The sequence below is a fragment of the Trichechus manatus genome, unplaced genomic scaffold, assembly GCF_000243295.1.
Source record: "Trichechus manatus latirostris isolate Lorelei unplaced genomic scaffold, TriManLat1.0 scaffold00179, whole genome shotgun sequence".
NCBI lineage: Eukaryota > Metazoa > Chordata > Mammalia > Sirenia > Trichechidae > Trichechus > Trichechus manatus.
In genome coordinates this window covers 1,298,090-1,324,790 of record NW_004444115.1, presented here as the reverse complement: position 1 = coordinate 1,324,790, position 26,701 = coordinate 1,298,090, and the positions used below count along the sequence as shown (strand labels likewise).

Sequence of the window (26,701 nt, the reverse complement as noted above, 5' to 3'; positions counted from 1 at the left end):
GCCCCGGGAGGTCGAGGCGGAGGCCCCATGGCGGCCCGGCTGCGCGCGCTCGCTTCGTCTGGGCTGTACCGCCGACGCCAGAACCGGCGCAGCTCGCTGCCGCCCGCCGCTGCCGGGTAGGTCGCCTGGAGCGGTCCTCGGCGAGGACAATGGCAGGAAAGCAGCAACCCAGGTCTTTCCTCGGGAAGCCCCTCCTGGCCCTTCCGACGGGGGCCTCTGGGCGAGGGCCAACGGTTGGGGGCGCGGGGTCAGGGCCCGGGCAGCGACCCAGGCGGGAGGCCGCGCGACTGAATCTAGTTGGGGGGAATGTTATTTGCTATGCACGTTGAGGTTGGCATGTTCGAGATCAGGTAACAGCCTTTCAGACAGAGGTGTTATTATTGTCGCCACTTTATAGATGAGGCTCGAAGTGGTCAAGGAGCCTTTCCCAGAACAGAAACGGCTAAGCTGGGATTTGAACCCAGGTTGGGCTGACTCCAAAGCCCCAAGCTTATCACTTGGGGAGACTGCCAGTGTAGACAAGTGAGGAGAGCCTCCTTCAAGCGTGGGAAGCGGGTGGCCTGGCGCTTCATGTTGGACCCCAGGGGCGTTTCAGAGGATGAGCTAACCTGGGGGTTTAGCTAACCTGAGGTAGTGGCTTTGGCGCCTGCATGGAGGTGGAGCCACCAGGGTGATGGGGTCAAGGACTTGGAGAGGTGTTCCTGGACATGTTGAGTGTGCAGTGCCCTGGGGCTATCCAGGTGGAAGTACCTATCCAGGAGAACGCTGGTGAGAGAGCAATGAGGGCTGTGGGCTTGGGGTCGTTGGCATGGAATTGACAGGTGGAGGAGGAACTGTAGGGGCCAACATGCTGAGGTGGGGGGGGGGTTGGGGGGGAGCCGGAGAAGGAGACCAGAGCAGCAGTCCCAGCGGTAGGAGGCCATGAGGGCTCTGGGGACCCTAGTGAGGAAGGCAGTCCGGGGGGCTAATGCTGCCCAGTGGAAACGCCACCACCAAGACACCTGGAGGGCCTGCCTGAGTTCACTGTGTGCCGGCAGTCAGGGGCGGGGCCTGGAGGGGTGCTCGGAGGACTGAGCCACTGAGTTGTCTGGGGTTAAGAATAGAGGAAACGAAGGGTGCTTGGGAGCAGCAGCTGAGGGCGATCATCTGGGAAGACCTGCTGCCTGCTGGGATGCACTGGGCATCACAGGCCATCCCAGACCGGGGGCACGGGGCAGGTCCCTAGTTCAGGAGGACAGCTAACTCACCTGAACATGGCCAAGCTGAATGCCAGCCCTTCTGGTCTGTCTCTTGCACCACCCTGGTGTCTGTGGCATGAGCAGGAGGTACAGTGCCAGGTGAGGCTGGCCAGGCTGGCAGGGTGAGTGACCGGGGCACGATGGGCCAGTATGGATGCAACACAAGAACGTGGCAAAGATTCGAGGAGTGCAAGCAAGCATTGTAAGGGGAAGCGGGCTTCAGGAACTTTCTATCACATAAGCCACTTGAGTTGCCTTTTCTGTAAACTGCCAGTTCATGTCTTTGCCCTGGTCTTCTGTTGAGTTGACAGTGTGGCAGCCAAGCTGCTAGAGCAAAGGATACAGCTAGGACTTCAGAACAATCACTGTGATTTCAGGCAGTTTTCGTAGACATTCAGAATGTTTCTTACGGTGTAATTGCATTGTGTATACAGCAGCCCAAGATAGCTCATTAATTTTCTATCCTCTGGGATGGGCGTGGGGCTGGCTTTGTATGAGTTCCGGTTCAGCTGACCCCTGCTGCTGGTCTTGGACTGGCCTTGGACTCCAACCTCAGGGGGTGGGGGAATAGGCATAAGCAGTGCTGTGGGATGGAAAATGCTCGGGGCAGCTTCGCTTCCAGCCAGGATGGGCCTTGCTGCAGTGGGGCTCCGCTCTACCCAGCACCTGGCGCAGTGCCAGCGGGGCCTCAGTAAAGACCTGCGGGGTGAAGGAAGGAAGGAACGCCCCTGGCTACCGGGAGCGTTGGCAGTGCTTGTAGGCCCCTCCCAACCCTAGAAGAAGATGTTACTGGCCCATTTTACAGATGAGGAAACTGAGGTTCAGAGTTCTCCGTGGCTGGTCACACAGCAAGTGAGTGTCAGAGCCAAGGCTACAGTGTGGTTTGCTTGGCTGCAGAGCACATGCTGTTAGACGGGCTCCTGCCCAGGCTGACATGGCCCCAGTGCTCGGGCTCACCCTGTGTGGGACTGGGAACAGAGCGCTGTGGCCAGCCCCTACGTGGACCTGCGCCCTCACAACCGTCTTTCTAGGCTCCAGTGAGTGGGAGAGCTGGGACGGAGGACAGTCTGGGGCTGTTGAAGGAAGCGAGAATCTCAAATGGCTAGCCTATGTGATGTCACCAGGAGTTGAGGGGATAGGAGAGAGCATGAGTCCACTCCTCTATGACCCTCAGCAGGTCACTGACCCTTTCTGCACCTCAGCTTCCTCATCTGGAGCCAGGAATGGAGAGACCCTGCCCCCCGGCTAACATCGTCATTGTAAATGTCAGGACATCTTGCAGCAAGTTGGATTGTGTTGGCTGTCAGAGTGACAGCATTTGGGGGTACTAGGGAAGGGGTACATGATGGCATGTATAGAAGCTCTGGAGTTTGGCTTCTGGGCAGGGGTGGTGCCCTTGGCAGTGTGTTGTGTTGTCCGGCTAGGGCAGGGTGTCTCCTCAGGGTTAACTGGGCAGACCTTGTGCCCCCCATTCTTGGCTGGAATGTGTGGAGGAGGACTTGGCATATCCATGTCTCTGGCCCTTTGCCCTCTCAGGGAGTGTAGGCAGCCTGTAGGCCTTCCCCTGGATGGGCCGTGGTGGAGGGGCTCTGGAAAGCGCCCAGGGTTAAGCTCCCAGAGTTAAGATGAGCACAACAGCTTCATTTAGCTAAGGCTTGCCCTGCCTGGGCCCTGTGCTCTGTGCTGGACATGCTTTATGCCGTCCATGCATCATTTACTGGGGGGTGACCTCTTTACAGAGAAGACGAGGCCCGGAGGAGCTCCATTCTTCCAGACCTTGACTGGTGGCTGGGAGTCAAGGTTGGAGCCTGTCTCTGGGGGAGCCCAGGGCCGCGCTTGTCCCTGCCATGTTGCCCTGCCCTGCACTGTCCATGAGACATTCTGGACAGTGCAGTGGTTCAGTCATCCAACTTCATTAAGTCTCTTAGGCAGCGGATTAAAGTCTGTCCTCTGTGTCGCCTCTGAGTTTTCCTGAGCAGTGCTGGGGTGGGGGCAGCCACAGAGCTTCTCACAGTGCTGCGGGTAGAGGCCCTGTTGCCTGGATAATTGGGCTGGGGCAGCAAGTGGGGGGTAGATTGTCACCCCCATACCCCACCTGCCTGTTCCAGGGCTTGTGTGACAATGTAGGGGACAGACAACAAAATCCTTGACCTGAGACACCAGGGGACCGAGCCTGGGGAGCTAGAAGCAGATCAAACTGAGGGCCAGGCTCTGTAGTGGGGCTGCCCCATGGTGCCAACTTCAAGATGAACAGGAGTGCAGAGGCAAGGGCTGTGGCCGGGCTGCTGGTGGGGATGTGTCTACCAGGGCCCTGGTAGGCAGCATGTTACAGTCGAATGGAGTGATGGGGAGAGTTTAATAAGGGGTCTGTCTATGAAAGTGGGGACAGGTGAAGGCTGGTGAGGGATCTGGGCCGGCAGCACAGGCAGCAGGACCACCTGGAGAGTGGCAGTAGCTGCACGGTGGGCCACCCAGGAGCTGTGGCTGTGTAGAGGGATGCCACATCCAGCAGCAGCCAGCGGGTGGGAGTTAGGTCCGCCCATGGGAAGCCAGAGGGCAAGGGGCCGCCCATTGGCGCAGTACACAGAAGTCAGCCCTGGGGCCCAGAGCAGGGTCTGGGGAGAGTCTGGGGGCACATGTAAGACAGGGTGGCTGTGCGCTTGGTTAAGAGCCAGAGGTCTTGGTTTAAGGAGCAGTCCAAGAGTCTGGGGCTGGACTGAATCCTTTGGTGGCTTCATTTTCTGGGTGCTCTGAGTGAGGAAGTCCAGATGCAGTCTCAGGATTTCCTGTTGATTTCTGACCTCTCCAAGCCCTGGAAGATGTTCGAGGTCTTGCTCACAGTCGGGTGATGGAACTTCCTCCCTACTACTTAGGGTGTGTACTTCAGGAGAGAAAGGGCAGCTGGTCCAGAGTGCCGTCAGGCCCAGTGATGTCCAGACCAGCCCCCAGGGGCAGCAGCCAGGGGTGGTCAGCCTCTGAGCCTGCGGGGCCCCCGGCCTGCCTCATGAGACCAGCCAGCCAGTGAGGGAGAAGGTACTGGGCACTGAGCTTCTCTGTCATCCTGGGCTCTCCCCAACTCCTGCTGCCATGCCCAGCCCTGACCTCAGTGCTCCAACCTGAGTATGGATGTCCCCAGAGTAGACCTGAGACCAGGCCGAGGCACGCAGAAGTCCAGCATGCCAGGTGGTCCCTAGGCAGAGAAGAGACAAGTCTAGCCTGGGTGCCCCGTGTGCAGTTTCTGGTCTATCTCCATGTGGCAGAAACCCCTTGTAGGATCCGTAGCCCACAGCCCAGAGCTGAGCCCACACCTCTCTCCCTCCTCCCTGAGCCCATGCTGCCTAAGGTGCTCCTCTTCCTGCGGTGATACCCTCAGGCAGGACAGTTCGCCCCCGCAGAGGGGAAGCCCTGCCTAGCCTCCGGTGTGTGGCTGTGGGCCTGTAACTGGCACCTTAGTGTGCAGCTGCAGGAGCGTGTGGCCGCCGTGCCGGTGGCCCAGGAGTGCAGTGAGCAAGCCCCCACAGTACCGAGGCCATTCTTCGACTTTTTAAAGAGAGGAGGGCCTGCTCCCTATCTGCCCACCCTCAGTGCTGACCTGCCCACTCCCTTTCCCCCCAGCAACATGTCCAATGCCTTGGCCAATGCCGTGTGCCAGCGCTGCCAAGCCCACTTTGCCCCTGCAGAGAGGATCGTCAACAGCAATGGGGAGCTGTACCACGAGCACTGCTTTGTGTGCGCCCAGTGTTTCCGGCAGTTCCCCGAGGGGCTCTTCTACGAGGTAAGGATGTTTGGGGAAGGTTGGGGACTTGGGACCCTCAGTGGGGCTGCCTTCTCGGAGTCTGAGCCACCGCCCCAGGTGCAGAGCCTGCTGCAGGGAGCTCTGGACTGTGCCTAGGGCTGTAGTCCTGGACAAGGCTGTCATATCAGGCCTTGAGCCCAGCTTTGCCTCCTGCTGGTGCAGAGCCTGCTCCTCCGGTTGCAGTGGCACTGAAGGAGAGCCATTCACTCCTCTGGCCCCCTTTGGGGACACTAGGGGCACAGAGACCCTGCCCTCGTGGCCCTTACCCCTCACCAGGATCCGACAGTCAACGCAGAAAGTATATATAAGATGGTGCTGAGCGCTCTTGCAGGAAGGCATCTCAGGATGGGGAGGGTAGGTGGTGAGGGAGGGCCCCACAGAGAAGATCTGCTTGAGCAGATCTGAAGGAGGTGAGGTCTGCAGGATGGGCACTCAGCAGAGGGCACAGCCAGTGCAAAGGTGCTGAGGTGGCAGCAGGGCTGCGGCGCTGGAAGAGCAGCGAGGAGGCCAGTGTGGTTGAGGCAGAGGAAATGAGAGGCAAGGTGGAAGATGAGTGCAGGGGCAGCGAGAGGAAGATCTTGTAAGGCCTCAGGCTTTTACTCTGTGAGATGGGTATAGAGTAGAGGGGTCATGTCATCCGACTGACATTTGAAAAGGGCCACTCCGGTTGCTGTGTTGAGGATAGACAGCAAGGGGGCAGGGACAGAAGAGGGAGACCAGGTGGGAGGTGATTGCAGTAATCTAGATGAGAGCCAAGGGGCCTCTGCCGAGCCACACCAGCTCACAGGACAGATTGCTAACTTTTCAGCATTCTTGCAAGCTGGTTGTTAAACACAGCCATTATTAAAAATTAAATTATTATTAAAAATTAAATTATATACCATGAAGGCTGGATGAACTCCTGGGGAGAAATTGGAGCCCTCGTGCATTGCTGGTGGGCATGTAAAATGGTGTAGCCACTGTGGAAGACAATCTGGTGCTTCCTCAGAAAGTTAAACAAAGAGACAAATGCACGCTAATGTTCACTGCAGCATTATTCACAATAGCTTAAAGGTGGAAGCAACCCAGGTGTCCGTCAGCACATGAATGGATAAAATGTGGTCTAAACCTATTTCTCAGGCATCTAGTGCTGCCGTAACAAAATGTACCTCAAATGGGTGGCTTTAAAGAACAGGAATTTATTTTCTCACAGTTCAGGAGGCTAGAAGTCCGAATTCAGGGCCTGGCTCAGGGGGAGGGCCTTCTCTGACTGTGGCACCAGGAGTTCCTTGGCGTCCCTTGGTGCTTGTCTTCCCTCTCTGTGTGTCTCTGTGTCTATTCTGGTCTTTTATAGCTCAGAAGTGATTAGGTTTAGGATCCACCCCCCCACACTGGCATGACCTTATTACATGACAAAAGAAAACCCTTGATTTCCAAACAGAGTCATATTTACAGTTACAGGGGTTAGGATTTCAACACATACTTTTTTGGGATGCAGTTCAGTCCATAACAATATACAATGGAATATTATTGAGCTGTAAAGAGAAATGAAGACCTGATACATGCTATGACATGGATGAACCTTAAAAAATTACTGAGTGAAACAAGCTGGACACAGAAGGACAGATATTGTATAATTACATTTATATGAAATATCTAGAATAGCAAATCCATAAAAGCAAAAGATTAGTGGTTACCAGAGGCTAGGGGAGAGGTGAATGAAGAAGTAAAAAATGTTAGTAAAAAACACCCACACCAAAGGACCACAACAGCCCAGGGGCAAGGACTAAAAGGCAAGAGGGGACAGGAAAGCTGATAATATGCAACTCATGGTTGAGAAGGGAGAACGTTGACATGTCGTGGGGTTGTTAACCAGTGTCATAAAACAGTATGTGTAGTAACTGTTTAATGAGAAACTAGTTTGCTCTGTAAACCTTCATCTAAAGTACCAAAAAAAAGAAAAAACCACCCACAAAGGTAAAAAATATTCAAAACCTTCCACTTCCTAATTATTTTGTTTTATTTTTCTATGATCTATGCCTTTGAAGGTCTGTTGTACTTGTGCGGAGGAACACTATATAGTGGTGTGCTATAGGACATCTCTTCTCAACCCCACATTCAGTGACCTTATGCCAGTAGCTTGAAATTGGCCATGATGGGATATTTACACCATAGAAATTGGCAAACACTACAGATCAGGGCTTCTCCTCCCCAGAGAGTTGGTTGTTAAATATTTACCGACACACCACTGGTGGCTGCAGTGGGGGTGATAACAAGTGACCAGATGCTGGATATATTTAGAAGGAAGATGATGGGAATGGCTGATGGATGGACGTGGCTTGGCAGAGCAGAGCAGCTGTTCCCCAGTGCCTTCCTGCCTCCTGGGAAACGCTGGCCAACTGTCAGGGCAGTGGAAGAATGGTGGGCATGTGCCTAGAATAAGGCCTGGTTCTCAAGAAATATTTGTAGCTGTATGATTTAAACTCTGATATTTCTGTAGGTCGCTGGGCAGGGCTGTATCCACTTGCAGCCTAACACGCATCCTAGAGAACAGAGAAAACCCAAACATGGCCATGTTTGGGGCCAGTGCAAGGACCCTCTCTGCCCAGGCGGGGACAGTGCTGCCTGGCTGGTGTTCACACAGACCCTGCTGGCTGAAGGACTCGGGTTTCTCCCTTGGGTCTCCCTGCCCTTCCTGTGTTTCCTTCCTTCAGGCTCCCTTCCTGTGGTCTTCAGTGGCCTCTGGGGGAGCTGGGCTTCCCAGAGAAGGCACATAGAAAATACGGCACAGCAACACATAGAATTCAAAGTGATCTCATCCCTCCCCAGCTGAAAATTCTTCCCTACCCTGTGCTCAGGACCAGCAGGGCCAAGATCACACAGCAATGGCCCCTGAGACCTGGCCTTTCGGCCACGCCAGCTCTACAGAGCGCCACCCTTTGCTCTCCTGCCAATCCAGTGGGCCAGTCTCTTGTCTCCAGGCCTTGGACCTGTTGTTCCCTCAGTCTGGCGTGCCCTCCTCTCCCCTTCCCAGCCCTTACTGCCTTTCAACTCCTTACCACCCTCTCCTGGAGGCCCTCCCACCCCTGCGTCCTGCAGTGGCTACAGTTTTGTGAGGGGGTTGCTTGTCCAGCCCTCCTGAGAGCAGGTGCTGACCAACAAAGGATCAGTCAGCCTAGCTCGTGGGAATGATGGATGGTTTGCGTGTCTTTTCTCTTCTGGTTCCATCTGCAGTTCGAAGGCCGGAAGTACTGTGAACATGACTTCCAAATGCTGTTTGCTCCCTGCTGCAGATCCTGCGGTAAGGGCTGTCCCAGGGAGCGCTGGGGGTGGGGGAGGGGCGGCGGCGGGGTGGGGGGCCGGTGGGCCCCTTCCTGCATCCCTCTGAGCATCAGTCCTGGGCCCGTGAGCAGTGCCTCTCAGTGCTGTGGGACTGGAGCCTGTGGGCACCCCAAGAGCCAGGATGAGAGCTGATGTGGGTGGGCAAAGAGGTTCCGCTCCTTCTGCAGGTGAGTTCATCATCGGCCGCGTCATCAAGGCCATGAACAACAACTGGCACCCTGGGTGCTTCCGCTGTGAGCTGTGTGACACGGAGCTGGCAGACCTGGGCTTCGTGAAGAATGCGGGCAGGTGAGGTAGGCCATGCGGCCCTGGTCAGAGACCTCGGGGGTGCCATGGCCACTTACTGGTGCTGACCCTACCTCGTCCCTGCGGGGGTGGTGGTGGTAAAATACCAGTGTGACACTGGGGGCCAAGTGTCAGGGTCCCCTTAGGGTCATGCTTATTCCCAGGCAGCAGGCTGACAGCTGATAGGAGGAGGAAAGTGGCTGGAGCAGGAGCCGGTTAGAGACAGTGACGGGATAAGGGACTTGGAGCTGCATCAATCCCTGCCTGCCACCCACCCTGCTGACCCCACTGTCCACCTTCCCCTTCCTGCACCCACACAGCAGAGCATTGCTGGAGAGAAATCCCCCAATGAGGCTGCCCAGATTCACTCTAAACTAAGGACGTCCACTCCTTCGCAGCGCTAGGTCTCCTTCCAAACCAGGAAACCAACCCCACTGCCGTTGAGACCATTTCTACTCATAGCCACCATATAGGACGGGGTAGGACTGCCCCGTAGGGTTTCCAAGGCTGTAATCTTTATGGAAGCAGACTGCCACATCTTTTTCCCTCAGAGCTGCTGGCGGGTTGGCACCTGCCCTGGGCGTGTGGCGCCACTGAGCAGTTTCTGTTAATCCTGTATGGCTCCACATCCTTCCTCAAGCATGGTAATGTGTTAGTTAAAAGACTAACGAGCTTGACTTGTATTTTTGAGCTGATATTATGGTAAAGTTATCTAAAAGAGGGGTGTCAGATGTTTGGACAGGGGTGCAATTTCAGTGCTTGTCATAGGCGCCATTTTCCATAGATACACCACTGGCTGTACTGGGTTAGTAGAAACTGCTCGGTGGTGCCACACACCCAGGGCCGGTGCAGTGCTTGCCATATCTGCCATACCCTAATTGCCAACATTTCGGTTAGCATCCAAGTGCTTAACCACTGCACCACCAGGGCTCCTTTAGGTCTTCTTACCAAACCCATTACCGTCCAGTTGATTCCTCTCCCACCATTGTGCTATGCCCTCCCACCCCCTTGCAGCTGATGGTCTCCTCTCCCACTTCCCTGAGGGCACGAGCTTGGGGTGTCCCTGTTCCCCTGCACCACCCCTCCCTCTGTTGCACCTCTTGAAGCCCAGTTCACTCCCCGTGGCTCCTCGAGGGCCTCGACTTCCGACCTCTCTCTCTTTCCCTTTCTGGAGGGCCAGACCTGGGGAGTCCCATGGTTTAAACACCTGAGCCTGCTCCCTCTGCACTGCACTGGCTTCTCCCAGCCCCTGCAGCACACCTGCTGTCTCCTCCCCTGTGCCCCTACCCCCGTCTGTGGCAGTGACCACCACATTGCCAGCCCAGTGATCCCTGACCTGCTGAGCTGTGCCACAGCCCCACCCCTCCTCCATGAACTCCTCCTCTGGCCTCAGGGCTGCTCCTGCCCAGGCACCTGCTCGGCCTCCCTGGCCTCCATTCATCTCTTAAGTCTCAGGGTTATTTGGGGCTTTTTCCTCATCTCTGCCCTCAAGGACAGAGCCCCCGAGTCTCAAGTGTTCTGGAAAACTTCAAATTTGTACCTCCATCCCTGACCTCTCCCTTGATGGGACTACCGCGATATGCAGTGGGCCCCACATGGAGCCCTTGACCTGTGCACTGCTGGCCAGGTCTGCTTCTCCAGCAGTCTTCACTGCAGTAGAAGACCCCACTCTCCCTCCTTACAATGCCAGAGATCTGGGGGTCCTCGGCACCACCCAGTGTCTCCTCTGTCAGCTAGCTCTCCTCCCTGGGCTCTTCTGCCATGCTGTCCTCTGTCACGCACCTCCTTTATTCTTCCTTGATCCTGCTGGTGACACTGTTGTCCGTTACCTGCCCCATGAGAGATGTGCTGCTGGGCAGGCACATCCTGGCATCTCCAGTGCTCAGCACAATGCTGGCCCTCCACAGTGCCCAAGTGTCAGCTGTCTGGGTGAGAGGCTGGGGACAAGATGGCTTGATGTACTGCCCAGGGTGAGCCCTGTCCTTTTATGAGCCACTGTGCACACAATACTACCCACCCTTCTGGTCTGTGGGGAGGGTCCTGAAGAGACTCAGTGCTTTGGGAAATAAGATGCTGCTGTAGATTTAATTGTGTCCTCCAAAAATGTATGTCAACTAGGTTAGGTCATGATTCCTAGTATTGTGTGGTTGTCCTCCATTTTGTGATCTGATGTAACTTTCCTATGTGTTGTAAATCCTGACCTCTGTGATGTTAATAAGGCAGGATTAGAGGCAGTTATGTTAATAAGGCAGGATACAATCTATAGGATTAAGTTGTATTAAGTCAATCTCTTTTGAGATATAAAAGACAGAATCAAGCAGAAAGGAGAGGGACCTCATCCACCAAGAAAGAAGCACCAGGAGCAGAGTGCATCATTTGGACCCAGGGTCCCTGTGCTGAGAAACTCCTAGAACAGGAGAAGATTGATGACAACGACCTTTCCCCAGAGCTGACTGAGAGAGAAAGCTTCCACTGGAGCTGGCATCCTAAATTCGGACTTCAAGCCTTCTAGACTGTGAGAAAATAAATTTCTGTTTGTTAAAGCCATCCACTTGTGGTATTTCTGTTACAGCAGCACTAGATAACTAAGACAGAATTTGGTACCAGGAGAGTTGGGTGCTGCTCTAACAGATACCTACAATGTGGAATTGGTTTTGGAATTGAGTAACGGGTAGAAGCTGGAAGAGTTTTAAAGTTTCTAATAGTAAAAACCTAAATTTCCTTGAAGTAACTGTTGGTGGAATTATGGACATCAAAGACAATTCTGGTGGGGACTCAGAAGGAAGTGAGGAGAACTGTAACACCAGAGACAGTGCAGACAGTGAGAAGCAGCAGCAGAGAAGCAGCAGCAGCAGAACCAGGAGACCAGCGTGAGACAACTTGGGAGCTGACCCATGGAACGAGAGAGCTGAGTGCCTTTACACAGGAGGCTTCCTGGCAGAGTGGGGTGCCTCTGGGCACTTATTGGTGGAGCTAGGCTTGCCCACCCTGGGAGTGGGAGAGCTGAGTGCTTTCCAGCCGAGTGCTTTACTGGCTGAGTGGGACGCCTCTAGGCATTTACTGATAGAGCTAAAGAGCTTTGGAACGCTTGGCCCAGCAGAGTGGACTCCAGGCCTGCCTAAGAGGTCCAAGGGGCTGAGAGGCCAAGGAACCAGGAAGCAGAAGCTGAACAGACAAGGAACACAGGAAGCAGCGCTGCCTCGATCTCAAAGAATAGGGCCGTGACCTCTGGGGTCTCAAAATGTGGGGCCACAGATTCCTAGGTTTTAAAGAGTCACATCTTCACCAACTCGGTTCTGGAGTATGAGGCTGCTGTTCACGAGTGCCAGTGGGATGGAGCCGGATCTGTTGCCCAAAGCTGAGGGGGCATGGCTACTATGCCCAAGGGGCAGAAGAATGGGGTCTGCCGGAGCTAAAGGGGTAGGATTGCCACACAGACGGACTAGGGGAAAGGGGCTGCCCAAATCTGACAGAGCAGAGCTGCTGTCCAGTGGGCCTAGAAGGTGGAGCCTAGGGCCGAGGGACCTCTGCCCAGAATCTGGAGAGTGTGACTAATACCCGGAGTCTGGAGGGCAGGGCCATTGCCTAAGTGGTCTTAGAGAACAGAGGATTATTTTCAAGCCATGAGAGCTAATGTGATGTGTTCTGCTGACTTCTTTGGTGCTTGTTACCACTTCTTTTCCTCCAATTTCTCCCGTTTGTAATGGAAATGTCTAACTTGTGCCTGTTACACAATTTTACTTTGGAAGCAGATAACTTATACAGATTTCACAGATGAAGAGAAATTTTTCAGAAGATGGAATTTGCACTTGGAGTTGATTTAAGACTTTTGCTGTGATATGACGGAGTGAGTGGGTTTTACATGTGTCAAGGACATGAATTTTTGGAGACCAAGTAGTGGAATATTATGGATTGAATTGTGTCCCCTAAAAATGTGTGTCAACTAGGCTAGGCCATGATTCCCTGTATTATGTGGTTGTCCTCCATTTTGTGATCTGGTATAATTTTCCTGTGTGCTGTAAATCCTACCTCTATGATGTTAATGAGGCAGGATTAGAGGCAGTTATGTTAATGAGGCAGGATGCAACCTATAGGGTTAGGTTGTATCTTGAGTCAATCTCTTTCGAGATGTGAAAGAGCGCAGAGAGTAGAGGGACTTCGTGCCACCAAGAAAGAAGCACCAGGAGCAAAGCACATCCTTTGGACCCAGGGTCCCTGCACTGAGAAGTTCCTAGACCAGTGGAAGATTGATGACAAGGACCTCCCCACAGAGCCGACAGAGAGAGAAAGCTTTCCCCTGGAGCTGGCACCCTGAATTCAGACTTCCAGCCTTCTAAACTGTGAGAAGATACATTTCTGTTTGTTAAAGCCATCCACTTGTGGTATTTCTGTTATAGCAGCACTAGATAGTTAAGATGGATGTAATATAGAAGTATTGCTGTAAGGGAAAGGGGGTGTAGGTGCCAGCTGGAGTGTGTGATTAACAAGAGTCCTTTCTCCAGGAGACCTAGGCTGGCACCACCAACCTCACTGTGCAGACATGGTCCTGCGGGCTCTCAAGAAGAGGAGAGAGATTGAGAGTGTGTGCAGCCCACCCCTGAGCCCCAACTCTGCTGCCTTCGCCACTGCTTTGCCATTCCTGGGTTGAAGGGAAGAAAGTTCTGGGAAGGATGTCATGTTAACCAAACACTGCCCCTTCATAGTCTTAAAATTACAGTTGTGTTAAGTTTATGATCATGTAACAAGTCCTGGGTTAGTGGGAGACAGGTCCCCACCAGGTCCTGCTCTGCCCTGGGCTTCCCCAGGCAGTAACAGAGCTTGGCTTCTGGGACTGTCCGCTGATGCGTGTGCTTGGCCAGGACTAGGGAGGGACTGACACATGCCGAGATGCACTGGTGATTATCAGGCCAGATACCGGACCTCTTTAGGTCTGTTGGAGGGCTTAGAGTAGGAGGCACCGTGTATCCAACACTGAGCTGATGACCTGGTGACCGGCGGAAAGGTATTACCCAGCACTGGGCTGTATAGTCTATGCCCCTAAACTAAGTCAGGGGTCGTCTACCGAGTGCACAACAAAGGGAGCTCAAACCACCTTGCACTTCAGAGGAAATATTTGGGCACCCCTCCCCACCCCTCCACCTCTCGAAGGTTGTTCTCTGGCCACCTTCTGGAATTCCTTCTGCGGAGCTTTGCCGAGAGGCGTTTCTGTCGTGGGAAGTAGGCTGGCAGCCAGGCAGGCAGCTTGGGAAAGGAAGAACGGTGCTCACTGTCAGCCACTGGTCCTCTGGCCTCCTTGCCCAGTGCTCAGTGGGCAGAGAGGCGGCTGGGCTCCCGGCAGTTCTTTCTTTGTAGGGAATCATGCACCGGTTGAAGCCTGGACTCTGCCCTGGGGGTGACTGAGCTCACGCCTGAGAGTGAGGGGCGTGGCCTGCTGAGATGCCAGTTTGTTTCTGCTTGAGGGCCAGGAGTAGGGACAGAAGGATCCTTCTTGAGTCTGGGCAGCACCGCCATGGGGGCGTTGTCCCTCTGGGGTGGCTTCCGGAGGGCTGGCCTTTACAGCTCTGACTTGGCGCTCAGCGAACTCTCGTTGGTTTTCCCTTCAAAGCTAGGGGGTGGCCCCGTGAGCCTTTTGCCACAGAGCAGGTTGCACAGGGTGTCGCGAAACTTCTCGGCCACAAAGAAGTACATGACGGGGTCCAGGGCGCCGTTGAGGCTGGTGAGGCAGGAGGTGATGCGGTTGCCCAGGGCCAGGATGCGCTGGGCGGTGCAGGAGGGCCTGTGGCTGTGCAGGTGCAGCACGTAGATGGAGCGGTGGACATGGTAGGGCACGAAGCAGACCAGGAAGATGGCCAGCACCATGGCGATCATGCGGATAGCTTTGCTTTTGAGGCGCTGCTCCACGCGGGGGCCCTGCCGCAGGCTGCGGATGATCAGCAGGTAGCAGGTGACTGTGGTGACAAACGGGAAGGTGAAGGCCACTGCCAGGGACACCAGGGCGTGGTGGGAGGCCTTCTCCCGGTAGAGTTGTAAGCAGATAACTGTGTGGTTGGTCTGCACGGTCTGCGGGCTCACCAGTAGTGGGGCCATGGCCACGGCCACCACCACCCAGAGGAAGGCGCAGGCCAGGTGGGCGTAGAGGGGCCTGCGCAGCTTGAGGGACCGGACAGGGTGCACGACAGCCAGGAAGCGGTCAGCACTGATGCAGGTGAGGAAGTAGATGCTGGCATACATGTTGAGGTAGAAGAGGAAGCCGGTAAGGCGGCATGGGATCTCCCCGAATGGCCAGTGGCTCCCGGAGAAGTGGTAGACGAGGCGGGTGGGCAGGACCAGCACGCAGGACAGGTCGGCCACAGCCAGGTGCATCAGGAACACGTTGGCAGGGGTGCCTGACTTGTGGTCCCGAACGAAGAGCCACAGGGCCAGGGCATTGCCGACAAAAGCCAGGATGAAGTCGAGCAGGTAGAAGGAGGCAAAGAGGGTGTTCTCCAGTGGAGTCTCCTGGCCACATTGATCCACGGCTGCCAGGGAGGCATTTGCGTTCAGGCCTGGGGGGGCCACCTCGAGGCCATTCATACTTTGGCTGGGGGCAGAGCCAGGGCACGAGCTTGGAGGGAACAAGAACGGCGTTACAGAGCGCCTGGGGCCCGTGAGCTCCACACAGCCTGCCGCCCGCGCCCCAGCTCCAGTCAGACTGGCCACTTGCAGGATCCCCCTGTCCTGAATCGTGTGACTACTGAGGGTGCTTCCTGTGTCCATTTGTGGGGGGTGTTCTGAACTTCAGCAAAAAGCACAACCCAAAGCCAGAGCCTGGGTGCTCCTGGGGCACTGCCGGGGTGAGGGATGGGCCCGGCTCTGGGTGTCCCAGCTGCCACACTGCGTCTAGGGCTGTGCCCCAGAGATGGCAGGGGAGGTCAGCACCACGTAGGAGGCCCAGGCTGGGGTGTGTGTGGGAGAAGGCCTGTCTTCTGCTTAGCCCTAGGTGTGCTGTCGGAATGCAGTCAGGGTGGCACGCGTAGTCCCCGAGTCCCGCTTCTGAGGATGGGTGGGTCTCCATCCCCCGGGGAGCCCAGCCAGCTCCTCTGCAGCCTCTGCCTTGCCCCAGGAAGCCTGCTCATCCAGAGTCCCCGCCATTGCCCCCTGGAGCCCGCAGGGCCTTCCAGCACTGACGTGACTCTGCTCCTGCCTGTGCCCGTGACCGTGCAGCCTGCGCGCTGCTCCCCTAGCTCCTGACATACGGGAGGGCAGGTAGCCGTCAGTCCCTCCTTTCCTGCCGCCCAGACTTCCAGGGCTCTCAGCCCACCAGCTCCCTCAGGGCATCCCTGCGGGATGAGACCTGCATTTGAGGCCCTGTGCTTGGGCCTCACTCCTAGAGCCGTTTAACAGCCAGGAGGTGATTTTCCTCCAGGAGTTGGGAGCGGGCTGACCCAGAGGTACAGAGGGTTTCCCACCCAAGCACCAAGCCTGGGAGAGGCCTGGGGTTGTCTGCCGCTGCTGGCCCCACTTACCCGGTCTGCCCGCTTCTGTGAGGCCAAGCTCTACTGGCCTGGCCCAAAAGCCACTTACTCCTGGTGAACCCGGTTCTAGCTAGGGTGCTTCCCGCCCCCTCCTCCATGGAGCAGCTGACTCTTGCTTGGACTTTAGTCCAGTGAAGAGATGCAAGAAGGAGAGGGAGAGTCCCAAACAGCCTGCCTTGCTCACATGGCTGGTGGCGGCGGCTGGGTGTGGGCAGGAGAGGCCCGAATGGCAGGGGCAGCAAGACCTCACGCTGAACTCAGCCCCTGCTTTTCATGCCCTTCTGGGCGCTGACTGGCTGCAGTGGGTGTCTCCGCAGCCGGACAGCACCCACATTCCCCCGCCCTGGGAGGCTGGGCTGCAGATGGGGCCGGTCTGCACTTCCCGGTGCACTGCCTGCCCTTTGTGGGATGCGCTCTCAGTTGTCCTGGTGGTGGATTTGCTGTCAGGGCCCCATTCACACCACATGTCCCTGGTGGGCAACAGCCCCGGTTCCTTTCCTAGGACTGCTAGGGTCAGCGTGCTGTGGGAGTAGAGATTTGAGGACAGGAATGTAGGGAGCAGGGCTATTTGGGGGCTCAGGCGGGTGCCAGAGGAGACAGGTTTACATGGAGCACAGTGAAGGGCCCAGAAAGAGGGGCTCCAGAAGGGCTGTGGCATGGAGGGAAAGGCAGTACACAGCCCGAGACAAAGCGACTGAGCCGTGACTGTGTGCTGGGGGATGAGGACCAGGCTGCAAGCAGGAGACAGGTCTCCAGAGCCAGAGAGTGGGGAAGGGAGGAGAGGGACAGCCCGGGGCACAGCAGGTAGACGTGGGCAGGAAGGATGGGTGATGTGTGCTGTTCGCAGCAAGGAGAGGAGGAAGGTGTGAGCAGAGGGGCTGTTGCTGGAGAAACCCTGGGGGCTGGGGAGGGGCTGGGGCCAAGCAAGTGAGGGGCTCCTGTCAGAACCCAGGGAAGGCGAGGGGTGCAGAGGGCTGAGCTGAATGAGCCTGTGCCCTCCGCCCCCAGGCCTGGGCTCTGCCGGCAGGTCCATCCTCACCGGGCCCCTCCGTTAGGGCAGTGCAGGGCACTGACCACCTGTGCTGCCAGTCCTGGGAAGCAGGCAGCAGTGCGTTTCACAGACCAGGAAGTAGAGGTCCACTAACTTGCCCGTGGTCATTTGGGCCCGGCCATGGCTCTGGGATTGGGAGCCAGATCAGAGACCCCAGCACCTCCAGGCTGACAGGGCACCTGTCGGCAGAGCTGGGAGGGTGGCTCTGCTCAGTCCACGCTGCAGCTGTCCCAGCACAGTGCACCCTTCTCGGGGCCTGGCCCCAGAACCGGTTGCATAATTTTCGGGCCCAGTTTTAAATTAAAATGCAAGGCCCTTTTACAAAAAGTAAGACTTTCAAGATGGCAACAGCAGAGCATTAAACCAAGCATGGGCCTTCTGTGGTGGGGGGGCCTGTGTGACTGGACAGGTCTCCCCACGTGGCACCGGTCCTGCCTGGCCCTTGCCCTGCAGGGGCCTGGACGGGAGCCCCTGGAAATGGGGCTGGCAGGTGGGTGGACAGGCTAGAACTGCCTGGGTGGAAACTGGCGCTGCCCCTGGTCTCCCAAACCTTTGTGACGGCAGCAGTGGACTCCCTGGGGTCCCATCCCTTGTCTGGCTTGTTTCTGGTGTGCTGAGGTTTCTTTCATCCCTCTCACCCATTTATTGAATATTGATACTGATTTTTTTTTTTTAAATTTGAGTCACTCTCATTACTTTAAAGGGCCTTGGCCTGAGTTCGCTCCAGTCCCTCATTAGTGGGGGACGGAGCTTGAGTGTAGCACTGACCAGAAGGTCTGGGCAGCGTTGGCTGCACAGCGAGTGGTCAGAGGAGCAGGCAGGTGGCTCCATGGAGGGACAGCTGGGCAGGCTGTCATGTCTGTGAGAGGGCTGTGGTGGCAGTGCTGTATGCTGCCAGTGGCCGTTGTCTTCTGCTTCACATCAGGACACCTCTCCCTCCCTCGCCTAACCACTTCTCCCCACAGACTTGTTCATCTGGCACCTTCTTGTGCCAAAGTAGCCAAGTGGTCAAGAGCCTGGGCAATGGGCCCTCTCTCAGCCCCCAGACAGTGGGCTGCGAGCCCCTCCTTTGTGGGGCTGAGTTCAGGCTATGGTGAGCCCCGACAATGGGTCATACTGTGACCACAGAGAAGGTGCCCTTCCCGCGCCCCGTAGGGCCTCTGTGCTTGGCTCTGCTTGGCCACTGAGCTCCCTGCCTGCCCCACCCCCTTACCTCTCTCAGATGGTTCAGGCGGGAGGGGCAGGAGGGCAGGGAGGTGAGCGCAGAGGAGGGCGGTGAGCCGGAGCCGGTGGATGGTGGAGCGGTGGGCCCTCACGGTGAGGTGGAAGGCTGGCTATTTAAGGAGTGGAGGAGAGGCTGCAGCTCCTTTGGCCCTGAAAGGCCGCTTCATTCCTGTGGGAGCCCTTGTGTGGTGTGGTGCCGCTCCTGCGGCCGCCTCTTCTGCCATGGTCCATGAATATCCCAGTGTGTCCCCAGCCCCCCAGCGTGTCTCACAGAGGCTGAGTCTGTGACTGTCCTCGGTCTGGGGAGTGGGCGCCGTGGGTCAGGCTCTCAGTGGCATTGACAGATACAAGAGGACGTTTCAGAATGGGGCAATTTCCTGTGACTGGGGGTAGGTGCAGGGAGGGGCTGGCTGCCATGCCAACGGGTGGGTGCTCCCACGCCTGCCCTGCGTGCAGGAGAGGGTCTTGTGAATGGGCGGTGGGAGCTGGAGAGACTTGTTCAGCCGGATGAGAGGGGACTCTTTTAGGATACTTGCTATGGGGCCCTTGTGTCCTGCCCTGTATAATTAGGTCCCGTTCGGGCAGGAGGAATAAATCATGGCCTTTATCTCAAGCGGGCCACAGCTGCAGGCCGCCTCATAATGGGGCGCTGTCTGGCCTGTGGGACAGGCTTAGCCCGGAGGCTGGCCCTCGGCTACCCTGGCTCCTCCCCAAACCACCCAGCCACTCCTGCCCTCTGACCCGGCCCCCAAGATTTGGACCGGCTGTGTTAGGGTGTTGGTAGTAGTTGTGTGAGCAAAGTTTCTTCCTTCTCATTGTTCCACAGCTGATTTATCCAGCAACTAAAACCAGTTGCCATCGATTCCAACTCACGGCACCCCTGTGTGTCAGAGTAGAACTGTGCTCCACAGGGTTTTTAATGGTTGATTTTTCGAAAGTAGATCACCAGGCCTCTCTCCCAAGTTTCCTCTCGGTGTGTTTGAACTGCCAGCCTTTCTGTTCGTAGTGGAGCGCTTAACCATTTGCGCCACCGAGGGATTCCTATCCAGTAATACAGGGAGTTAAATCACCATTGCTAGTTTTAAGACTTTTAACCCTTTGGTGACCCAGTTATTTTCTGCTTTGAATTTTTTGCTGTCGCCGTGCGTTTTCCTTAATGGAAGCATGCTGAATCATTGAGTGTGTCTGAATTTTTGGTGGGTAGCATGGATTTTTTTTGTTGTCTCCTCCCACAAGCCTACCCTAAAGTGTTTAGTGGTAAATATGAAGTACCACTAATTATACCCCAGAGTCCCCACCTGGGTCTGTTGGTACATATGGTAACAAATAAAAATTTGCAAAACTTCTATTTTTCCTACCAAAAATTCAGATACCTCATACAATACCCTGTAAAAACAGTGATTTGCAGCACACGCCCATTTCTTCCATTTCAAACAGTCATAAAGGCCCTTGCTTTACTGCAGCACACTGTCTGTCAGTGGTACAGCAGCTTCCCAATAAACCCCAGAGGCTAAAAAAATTCTGTATTTACCAACGATGGCTATATGTACCACTGGGCTTGTAAGGGTTAAGTACCGGTATGTGTTGCTTAAAGCTTGTTCTGGCAGAGGCCGATGGCATGTATTTCCACGGTCCCATAAGGAGAACGGGACATAGCAGGACAGTACTTTGCTAAGTAGGTCCTTTCTGTCTCATTAGCCCTCCGGTCCCTTGCCCGCCCCGCCCTCGGGCAGCAAGGGGAAAGGGTCCTGGCGCCCATCCGCAGCTGCCTGTCCCACCAAGCTCGCCTCAGGCAAGGACCGTGCAGACGCTGCCGGAGCCATCAAGGGGGTTGCCCCACTGAGGCCACTGCCCCACTCAGCCTGGGCACCCTGTGCATGACACCGGAGGCCACAGCTCCTCCCAGTGGCCTAAGAAGTAGGGTTGGGGCGGGTGGGGCTGGAAGAGTTTATAGTCTATTAGGGAGACGGGGAGGGCAGTGAGGAAGGAAGGAAGGGAGCTGTCAGTGTGGCAGGCTGGGAAGTGGCCCGCTCGACAGCAACTGCATGGCTGATGGCATGTGCGAGGTGGGCAGGGTGGGGCCTGGCTCTCGGAGACCAGGAGGCGACCACGCAGGACAGGCAGCGGCGGCGGAGCCAAAGTTTTCATGCAGTCCCTCAGCACAGCTGCAGTGGCAGTGTGGGGGGCCTATTGTGACCATCCTGCGCACCTCTCTCCTGTATATAATATGGTGTATGTACAACGTCCAAATCACTTAAGGTGTATTGTGGACATTAAGCAACGGATACCTGTAATTATGTTTTTTATTAAAACATTTAAAATGTATATGGCTACCATTTGGATAGTAACTGCCAGATGTTCTGTCTTTTTTTCACAACAGCCCTGTGCGTTTGGGATTTTTGCCCCATTTTACAGATGAGGAAACCGAGGCTCAAAGGGGTTAAGTAACTTGCCCACTGACAAACATCTAGGAAGTGGCAGAGCCAGATTTGGACCCAAGTGTGTGTCACTTTAAAACTTAGGGTTTTTGGCTGTTTGGTTTGTTTTGTTTTCTGTTGCACCTTGATGCTAGAATTCTTAGGTTCCATCTTCATTCTACCTGGAAAAGATATTTGGAAGGTTGCCTTTTGATCTGGTGATGGGGTCAAGTCTGTCGAGAGAACATTTCCCATCTTGGACTCCTTCAAGTGTGGGGGGCCTCTCAATTCTGTCTCCTGGGAGCTGGTGGGGTGCAGGTGTGTGGGCCAGGGCATGGGTGCGCTTCCTGCCTGGGAACTGGCTCACACCAGCTGCGGTGAGCAGGGCGTTTCTGGGCTTACAGACCTTCTGTTCTGGTCGATCACAGATGGCAGCTTCCAGGGCACAGGCCATTGCAGTGAGGTATTGGGGAGTGGTTAATTTCTATAGCTCTGAAACAACAATGACTCCATGTGTGCTGAATGCTGTACTAATGCTAAGAGCTGGGTATGAGAAATAGCTGTGTCTGTGGCACAGACACAGTAGGCGGCAGATGATGTGTTGTGGGCAAGTGGCAGTGGGTGGCTGGGTGAGGCAGCCTGGGCGGGGAGCCAGGGGCACAGGGCGCCTGGACAAATGTCAGGGGGAAGAAGGAAAGGGCAAAGCCTCTGTCATTGTCACGAAGACTGCAGCCACCAGCCACGTCCACTGCCCACTGGTGGAGGAGGGACAGCCCGGGGTCCCCAGCCAGGCCCTATTGACCCAGGGAGATAACACCCACCATCCATCCTTTCTCCTTTGACATAGTCACACATTCACTCTTGTGAGCAAACTCGTCCTGTGCCCCGTGTCCTCTGCTGGGCATGTGGGGGCTGGTGGAGGTGCAGCTGTGAGGCAACCAGGAGCTGAGTGCACATTTAGGGGGCATCTTGCTTGGGCCCCTGGCCCTGAGCCTTTCAGCATGCGGGCCAGTTGGGAAGATCAGGTACATGGGGCAAATGGAGGGTGATGTTGTGCAGGATGGGGTCCAGAGCCCAGATGGAGGGAGCAGGTGGGGGTCAAGGACATGGATGCTGAGCTGGCTGCCTTGGATCTGGGATCCACCCCACTGTAACCTGCTTGGGGGATCTTGAGTCAGGACTGATCTCTGAAGTAGATTCCCCTACCTGCCTGCAAAGGGCTGGCATTGGATACCAAATGCCGTGGAGGATGGTGAGGATGGGGCACGCCTGCGGGTTGAGGGCCTGGGAGGGAGGTCTCTGGACACATCAGGAGCATGTTATAGATTGGGTACAGGTGGGCAGTGGGCAGCAAGGGTTGTCAGAATCAGGGTCTCTGTATCTGAATCTAAATTCCTGCTACCTTTGAGGCCTGAGAAAAGAGAAACCATGTTGATTTCTTTCAGTCCACAGCTGTTGCCCAAAGCAGGGAGTAGCATCAGAAATTACTTCTCCGTCTTCACAAAAAAGACTCTGTAGTGACGGTTCCTGGGTTTCGGGCTTTGGTCGGACACAGCCGTGTTTGTCTTTGGAGACAGAAAGAGTCTGTGGCTGCTCAGGCTCTCTTGGTCTGGCAGACCCCGAGGAAGGGGGTACACAGCTGCCTGACTAGCACCCACTGGCCACTCTTCTGGGCACAGTGGGATTTAGGCTGATGTGTTCATTATACAATCACTCATGTTTGTTAAGGGACATTTGAAAAGTAAAACTGTTTTTTCAACAAATGCCAGTTAAACGTCTACCCTAGTCTACACAAACGTGGAAAGAAGAAAAGTAGCACTTTTGCCTACCAGCCAAAGACAGCAACCATGAACATTTTGGTGTGTCTCCTTCTGGGTCGCCTGATTGGGTGCCACTGGATGAGCTCCTCAGACGCACTCAGGTGTGGTGCAGAGCTGCTGGTGGGGCCTAGAGGCATCTCTTCTCCTGGGAGGTGGCCTGGTGGTCTGAGAGGAAGAGGAGGAGTGGACGTTCTGCCCCCAACACGCAGTCCTCTTTGTCCACTGCTTCCCATAGGCACCTCTGCCGGCCTTGCCACAACCGAGAGAAGGCCAAGGGCCTGGGCAAGTATGTCTGCCAGCGGTGCCACCTGGTCATCGATGAGCAGCCCCTCATGTTCCGGAACGATGCCTACCACGCTGACCACTTCAGCTGCACCCACTGTGGGTATGTGTACAGCCCAGTCTGTGGCTGAGGAGAGCCAGGGCCATCCCAGCTGCAAGGATGAGCCTGGTGGGCAGTGAGGGGTGTCCAGAGAGTGGGCCTGGCACGGCTGGCTGCAGGGCTGCAGGTTGGAGGTGGGAAGGGGAGGCTAGAGGAAGCACCCCTTTCCAGGGCTCTGTTCCAGGGGCCATGTGCACAGCGTGGCTTGACACTCAGGGGTGGAGGAGCCTGGGTCCCTTGCCTGCTGAGAATTGTTGGCTGAGATGATGCAGAGAGGGACAGTCAGGGTCAGGTGATGTAGGGTATTAACGGGAGCAGGAGAGGAAAGGGAAACTGAAGAGACCCCAAAGGCCTCCCCGCCTACCCCCGAAACCCAGTGTGGGTAGAGGAGGAGAAGGGCCAGAGAACAGACCTGCTTCTCAGTAGCTGATGGGGCAGAACACAGGCCGCCCTTCTAGAGGCCTTTGCGGGAATTCTGTGCCCCTAGGCCTGTCTGGAGAACAGGAAGTCCCAAAAGAGACCAGAGATCATAGCAAGCTGTTGTGCTGGCTAGAACAGGGCCTCTCTGGAGGCTGTGGCCCTGAGCTGGAAGGGCTGCAGAACAAGCAGGGCTGTCACTGGGCCCTGCGTTGTCTTCCAGGAAGGAGCTGACGGTGGAGGCCCGTGAGCTGAAGGGGGAGCTCTACTGCCTGCCCTGCCATGACAAGATGGGCGTGCCCATCTGCGGCGCCTGCCGCCGACCAATCGAGGGCCGCGTGGTCAACGCGCTGGGCAAGCAGTGGCATGTGGAGGTGAGCGAGGCTGACCGTGCCTGACCTCTACCAGGGTCCTGAGTGGGGATGATGCCCTGGGTCATGGTTGTGGTCATGGTCAGAGTCCATCCCAGCGGCCCTCCACACTTCCAGCCCCAGGACCTTCCTTTTGGGTGCCGCCCCTCCCTGTCCCCGCCAGAGACCCCAGCCTAAGACCCCAGCCCGTCCACGGGAGCAGGAGACCTGAGCACACAGGCCAGGGTCAGGCAGCCACGCCCACCTTCCCTCTGCCTCCTGGCCTTCTAGGGGATTCCAAAGCCGTGAGAAAATTGTGGGCTGCTCTGCGCAGGGCCACCTTGTTGGGTTGTGGGTAACAGAGAACCAGCTGTGTGCCCAGTCCCATTACACAGGAGCTTGGCAACCCTGCTGTTGAGCTCCTCAGGTGCACTCACCTGGGTCACCTGAAGCACTCAGCCCTGGCTGTAGGCTCTACTCTTCTTACGGAAACACTTGGGAAGCCTGTTTGCTTTTCCCCTCGCTCATGACCTGGCCAGCTGTTCCCAGAAAGCTACGCCTTCTGTGTCCTGTTTGAGAAGGTCCGGCTGGAGGTCGTGGAGTGTCTGCCCCTGATGAGCTGATGCAGAACCTGCCACCCAGCCCGCCTGGGGAGGGCAGAGCCGCACGGCCAAACCCTCGCTGCACAGGAAGGTGCTGCTGAGTGTTTCCGGGCTTGGAGGAGATGCCACGGGGGAGACACCTGCACATCTTCCGAGGAGGCACCTCACATTTAATAGTCAGGGCGGCTGCCACCTGAGGGCCTACCCACTCCAGGCGCCTTGTGACACCTGATTCCTCGCACTGAGGCTGCTGAGGGGCAGTGCAGGCCCGCAGCATCACAGTCAGTGGTGGAGAAGCAGGCCTTGCTGACCGCAGAGCCCAAGCTCTTCCCCACTGGGCAGTCAAGAGGTGGCAGGCTCCTGCCCAGCTGTGTGGGTGTGGGCGGGCCCTCTGCTGCTTGGGCCCCGGGGTCCCCATGCCAGCCCACCTGCACACATCCCGGCATCTGCTCTCCTCCCCAGCACTTTGTCTGTGCCAAGTGTGAGAAGCCATTCCTGGGGCACCGGCACTATGAGAAGAAGGGGCTGGCCTACTGTGAGACACACTACAACCAGGTACGGGCTCGCAGGGCACTGTCTGCCATGTCTGGCCTGCAGGGAGCCTCGAAGGGAGGCAGCTGGGGCAGCTGGACCTGCTGTGGGAGTGCCAGTGCTCTGCAGGGGTCTGAGCGGAAGGGATGCACTGGAGCCGCCCTGTGGCCCTGTTGTGGGTGCGAGGCTGGGCCTGGGTGCTCAGGTCCTGGCCCCTCTGAGCCTCAGTTTCCTCGTTGGCCCACTTTGAGGACATGTCACACCCTTTTCTCCCCCACTCATGTCCAGCAAAGCTGCCTGGCTACTGTGGTGTGTGCTGATGGGGTGGGTTATTGCCCTGGCCTGTACCCTTTCACAGGTACCAGTAGGAGCAAAGGGGCATTTTGGGAAACAATGCCTCAGGCCCACTGTATGCCCCAGGGGGTAATTCTAATGGGCTAGGGTGCCTTCGCCTCAGGTCTGAGGCTGTGGCCTGCAGGAAGGGCCCACGAGGCCCAGGTGGATGCTTGACATTGGCCGTCTGGAGGGGCTGGGACTCGGGCTGGCCCCGGGCTGAGGGGAGGACTGCCTGCCGCTCACACTGATACCCTCCTTGGCCCACAGCTCTTTGGGGATGTCTGCTACAACTGCAGCCATGTGATCGAGGGTGATGGTAAGGCTTCCTCTGTCCCTCGGCCTCCTCCCTCCCCCTGCCCGCCCCGTCCTCCCTCTGGGCTGTGGCTCCTGCAGCTGCAGGCCCAGCTGGCCCTCAGTGTGCACAGCTGGGCCTGTGGCTGGCCAGAGGGGAGCCTGCTAACACCCTCCCCCACCCCCCACCCCCACAGTGGTGTCAGCCCTCAACAAGGCCTGGTGTGTGAACTGCTTCTCCTGCTCCACCTGCAACAGCAAGCTCACCCTGAAGTGAGTCCCATTGCCTAGCTTCCTCTTCCCGACCTCGTGGAGAGTATCACAGGGGCTCAGGGCTGAATGGGCTTTCTGTGGGCTCTTCCTTCTGTCAGGCCCTCTCTAAGCACCCTTCATGGCCAAGCCCTGGGCATCCAGTGGGAGCACAGGGCAAACTCGCCACCTCCCCAAGCCTGGGAGGTGGAATATGTACCTTTGCAACTGACTCTGCAGAAAAGGCCTTTGATGTAGGGGTTGGGAGTGGGGTGGGGTGGGGGGTGAGGGAAGAACAGCCACTTGAGCTGGTTTTGTAAAGGCTTCCAATATACAGACAAAGACGCTGGCCTTGGGGAGGGAAGGGCATTTTGGCAGAGGGAGCAGCATACACAAGGCCCAGGAGTCAGACCACTGCCATCCAGGTAGCTGCCATGAGTGCAGGGTGGGTGCTGCTGTGAGCAGCGAGGAGGAGCCCAGTGTGCCAGGCTCATAGGCAGTGGGCAGGGCGAGCTGCTGAAGGTTCTGAAGTGTCAGAATTGGGGAGAAGTCTCTTGGAAGGAAGGGAGGGCCAGAGGCCCATCTCTCATCCTCTGTGACCTCTGGCTTCCTGGCATGGGAGGGGCAGGGTGGGGAGGCTGGGGTCTGGGGATAGCTGAGAGAAGACTCTGGGCTAGAGTCTCCTGGAGCCACACCCTGATTGCTGCCCCCCCCCCGCCCCCCGCCCAGGAACAAGTTTGTGGAGTTTGACATGAAGCCGGTGTGTAGGAAGTGCTATGAGAAGTTCCCCCTGGAGCTGAAGAAGCGGCTGAAGAAGCTGTCAGAGCTGGCCTCCCGCAAGGCCCACCCCAAGGCTGCCGACCTCAACTCTGCCTGA

At 56.5% G+C, this 26,701-nt stretch overlaps 2 protein-coding genes across 2 annotated transcripts; one reads left to right on the top strand and one right to left on the bottom strand.

The window, feature by feature from the left end:
• LIMS2 (LIM zinc finger domain containing 2) lies at positions 1-26,701 on the top strand. The gene is made up of 10 exons (XM_004387034.2): positions 1-116; positions 4,854-5,013; positions 8,248-8,314; positions 8,523-8,643; positions 22,902-23,051; positions 23,689-23,839; positions 24,880-24,972; positions 25,552-25,600; positions 25,773-25,848; positions 26,554-26,701. Exons 1-10 carry the CDS (start codon positions 28-30, stop codon positions 26,699-26,701), a joined length of 1,104 nt encoding a protein of 367 aa, XP_004387091.1. The 5' UTR covers positions 1-27.
• On the bottom strand, positions 14,172-15,276 carry GPR17 (G protein-coupled receptor 17). The gene has a single exon (XM_004387035.3). The coding sequence runs from the start codon at positions 15,211-15,213 to the stop codon at positions 14,194-14,196; it is 1,020 nt and encodes a 339-aa protein (XP_004387092.1). The 5' UTR covers positions 15,214-15,276; the 3' UTR covers positions 14,172-14,193.